The 3,960-nt window shown below is 46.2% G+C and overlaps 1 protein-coding gene across 2 annotated transcripts in view; it reads right to left on the reverse strand.

The window, feature by feature from the left end:
• The window catches only part of LOC106810740 (peroxisomal trans-2-enoyl-CoA reductase-like), a 5,772-nt gene extending 5,147 nt beyond the window's left edge, over positions 1 to 625 (reverse strand). Inside the window, exon 1 of one of the 2 annotated variants that reach the window (XM_014814179.1) lies at positions 476 to 624. In XM_014814179.1, the coding sequence (XP_014669665.1) occupies positions 476 to 611 (136 nt within the window). In that variant the 5' untranslated portion in view covers positions 612 to 624. Of the gene's footprint in view, positions 1 to 475 lie in introns of both variants that reach the window. The other variant, XM_014814180.1, reaches the window with a different exon arrangement.
• Positions 626 to 3,960: the final 3,335 nt, after the last annotated feature.

A 3,960-nucleotide genomic window follows, 5' to 3' on the forward strand; every position in this document is an offset into this window, starting at 1 on the left:
AAAAAAATTGCAATTTTTTTTTTACAAATTTTACCATAGAAAATTCGTGACGTAGTCCCTTTAATGTAAGCGGCTATAGTACTACTACTACTAGCTCCAAGAAACGGTATTGCTAGGGTTAGAATACCGTATAATACCGTATAATAGTGTATAGACACTCCGTCGCACAGCCTGGTCGGGCTATACTACTGTTAGCTCTAGTACTATAGCCGCTTACATTAACTGCCGCTGGGCTATAGCATCAAGTTCAACCATTACGAATGCTCGGGACCAACTTACTCCAGCCAGTCAGCGGGAACTATGTATTTCCGCATGTGGAGGGGTGTCCGCCAGCGGCAGTTAATGTAAGCGGCTATAGTACTACTACTAGTACTACTACTAGAGCTACTTCAGACTCAGTACTTCACTACTTGCATTATGCATATTCTTGTATATTACAAATATTACATAATAGACGTGTAAATAAACTTATTACCAAGATGAAGAAGTTCTTCTGTAATACCCTTTCCGATGCCGGTGCCACCGCCAGTGACAATTGCAACTTTGTTCTTGAAAAGATTCGGCCTGAAAATACTGTAAGGCGCTGCCATGTTGAAAAGCTTTAGGCACATTTTATCTGCGATATTGCTCCGTTAGATGGCGCTGGCGCCCGTCGGGTAACGTGACGTCACTTGTACGGCGGTTCCGCAATTTTCGCCAGATGTCGCTGTCGCAAGTCAGACGATATCGCCAAGCATCCGGGTACCCTGCCAAGCAGACAATCTTTTTCTAGCGGCGGCAAAATGGTGAAGACGTTTTTACAATTTGTGTTCAGGAACTTCTGACTATCATACCGAGAGAACACTACAGCTCTGCGGAGCTCAGTTCAAGGATTCAAGGAAACTTCGATCAAATATCATGCATACGGAGTTCTTTTGTGGCTGGAAACACTAAAGTAACAGCAGACTAGATGTTCTCTGGTCTAAATCAAGCAGAAAGAAAGTTTGGAAATTTAGTTTTGGAGGAAAACTTTGCAAACTAAAAGGACTGCGTCGATTGCAAAATCATTGCGCCAAGGCCGGTTGAGATTATAACTACTTGAATAGTCTGCAAATTCTAATATATATGGAATTTCATCAAACTTGGAGAGAGACAAAGTTGATCAAATAGACAGATCAACACTGTGGACTGCAGTAGAAAAATATTATCAGGAAACATCTTATGGTAAGCACATGAACAAATCTACGGTAGGGCCTATTAGTATTACCATTTTGTGTAATAAATGTGGGCGTATTTTCTTTGTGAAGAAACATTACTTGTTGGTTATATTATAGCCGTAGTTACTTTTTATTCGTGATTATGGGAAAGTAACAAATGTATTGTGTAACGAATGTAGATTAAAGTTACATTTATTCTTTGTTTTTAGAAACGACTCAGTCGTCGACTGGATTGGAGGGGCTGGCAAGAGACGGCTGAGGCTATTCGCCCAACCGTCGGGTGTGTATGTTGCTACTGTCTATTCGCTTGACAGTCGGCAAATGCGACGTCATACACACAAACCACTCTACAGACCGAGGAAGGAATCCGCTGCCTCACGTCTCTTTCTGGTCGGGAGAAACATTATCAGCCTTTGCTAACAGTAAGACTTATAAGGTCTACGTCTCCCAGGGTACTGCCGGAACGTACCCTGGGTACGGTCTGGTATACCGTATCCGGTCAACTACCCACAGGACAATTACTCCCACTCCCAGGCAATTACCCTAGCTCCCCCCCCCCACACACACACCGTACAGTAATGATGATTCATCTAACGGACCAACTTCATGATTTCTCATAACGAGTATGCGAAAATCCGTAGACTCCGCCCGGCCAGCGAATAAGTCACATATCGGCAGTATCAGCGAATGCTGAAGCACGAAATATCGAAATCATCAAGCTGGTCGCTTCACGATAAATCATCCAATTATGACGCGGTGGCGTGTGGGGCGGGAGCGCTAGGTAATTGCCTGGATGAGCTAATTGGTCATGTGGGTAGTTGACCGCATACGTATATCCAGACCGTCAACCCAGGTACGTTCCGGGCAGTACTCCTGCAGACGTAGACCTATAAGCTTCACTGTTAGTCAAGCGATAAGTGTTCTCCCCGAACCCGCAAAGAGACTGAGCAGCGGCATTCCTTCCTTACGGTCTGTAGAGGTGGTTTGGTGTATGACGTCACGCAATGCGACTGTACAAGCGAATAACAGTAGGGCACATACACACCCGACGTTGGGCCGAACTACGCCTTCAGACCCGCTCTTGGCCAGCCCCTCCAATCCCACGTCGACGACCTGAGTCGCTTTGCTAAAAACCAAACGAATAACATGTAACTTTAATCTAACATTCGTTACATCAAACATTTGTACTTTCATCCATAACTCAACCGATAAAAGTAACTACGGCTATATATAACGTCAAAGGTAATTCGTTCGTTCAGTCTAGCCTCACAAGAAATACGCCCAATCTTAATCATGCAGCAAAATGGTAACTACTAATAGGCCGCGCACCGTAATTTGTCAGTGCTTCACCATAAAGCCAAGAACACCACTGGCACGCGACAAGATCCCGACCGTAAGCGACCAACGACTTTTCAAAAATTCAGAAACATGGTTCCTAGAAGCATTGCACACTGACGCGACGAGACCGGCGACAAACCTGACAGACACAAAAATATTAGAAACGTTCCTAATTTCCCAGTCGCACTCTGTCCGGCCGCGCAACCACTTACAATGCCAATCCACAGGCGTTCATCGGCACCGTGACCAATCGCCATTACGCTCATAAAATCATAAACCAATGCTACCAGGAAGTCAAACTGTCCCACGCCAAGCACGCACCCGCCTGTTCACGAAACACGCTGGGGGCCGCGAACCCATCTAACCACAAAGCGGCAAGGCGACGCCGGCCGTCGGAAATGGATTATTGTTACACGTCGAACATACATATATCCTGGCCTGCCGTACATATTACTTTCATTACTTATTCTCGTATAACAAGAGCGTTTTACCGCAATCTTTATCCTTCAACAGCACAGCAAGAGTTTTTTTGCCGTTGCTCATGAGTGCACTGTGGGAGTGCGCTGCGCCTGAACTTTGACGTACGCCTCGCTCGTGCGTGCCGCTCGCACGTCGTGGCTGCGCCACATCGCCGCGACTTTGCGTCGTTTGTCGTTAGGTCGGTCGCTGTCCGCGTAAGTGTGTCTTGCCCTTAAGATGTTTCCTGACTAATGATCTTTCTACTGCAGTCGCACCAGTGTTGATCTGTGCTATTTGATCAACTTTGTCTGCTCCCGACAAGTTGATTGAAATTTCCATATATATAGACATTTGCAACCTATTCAAGTCAGTTATACTCTCCAAACTCGCCTTGCGCAATGATTTGCAATCGACGCCGTCCTTTAGTTTGCAACGTTTTCCTCCAAAAAATACTAAAATCCAAAACTTCTCTTTCTGCTTGATCTTACCGACCAGACGAACATCTAGTCTGCTGTTAACTTTAGTGTAGGCACAAAAGCACACCTCCGCTATGCACTGCACTCCTGATCCGAAGTCCTTCCTGCCACCCCCACAAATAAGTATAAAACGCTCTAATCACCACTTTAGCCGCCCGCTAGAAAAGATTGTCTGCTTGGGCAAGGGTACGCCGGATCGCTTGGCGACTATCGCCGACTTGCACACGCCGACCATCGCGAACAACTTTGGCGGAACCGCCCGTACAATGACGCCACCTTACCCGACGGGTCGCCAGCCGTCCATCTAACGGAGCAACTATCCGCCAGACTCACAAATCGTGCCTAAAGCTTTTCAACACTCTGGCAGCGCCTATACATAGTTTTCAGGCCGAACTCTTTTTCAAGACAAAGTCGCAATTGTTCACTGCGCGCGTGGCAACCCGCACCGGCAAGGTAATACAGCAAAGACCTTCTCATCTTGGTCATAATAC

The sequence above is a fragment of the Priapulus caudatus genome, unplaced genomic scaffold (assembly GCF_000485595.1).
Source record: "Priapulus caudatus unplaced genomic scaffold, Priapulus_caudatus-5.0.1 Scaffold469, whole genome shotgun sequence".
Lineage (NCBI taxonomy): Eukaryota > Metazoa > Priapulida > Priapulimorpha > Priapulimorphida > Priapulidae > Priapulus > Priapulus caudatus.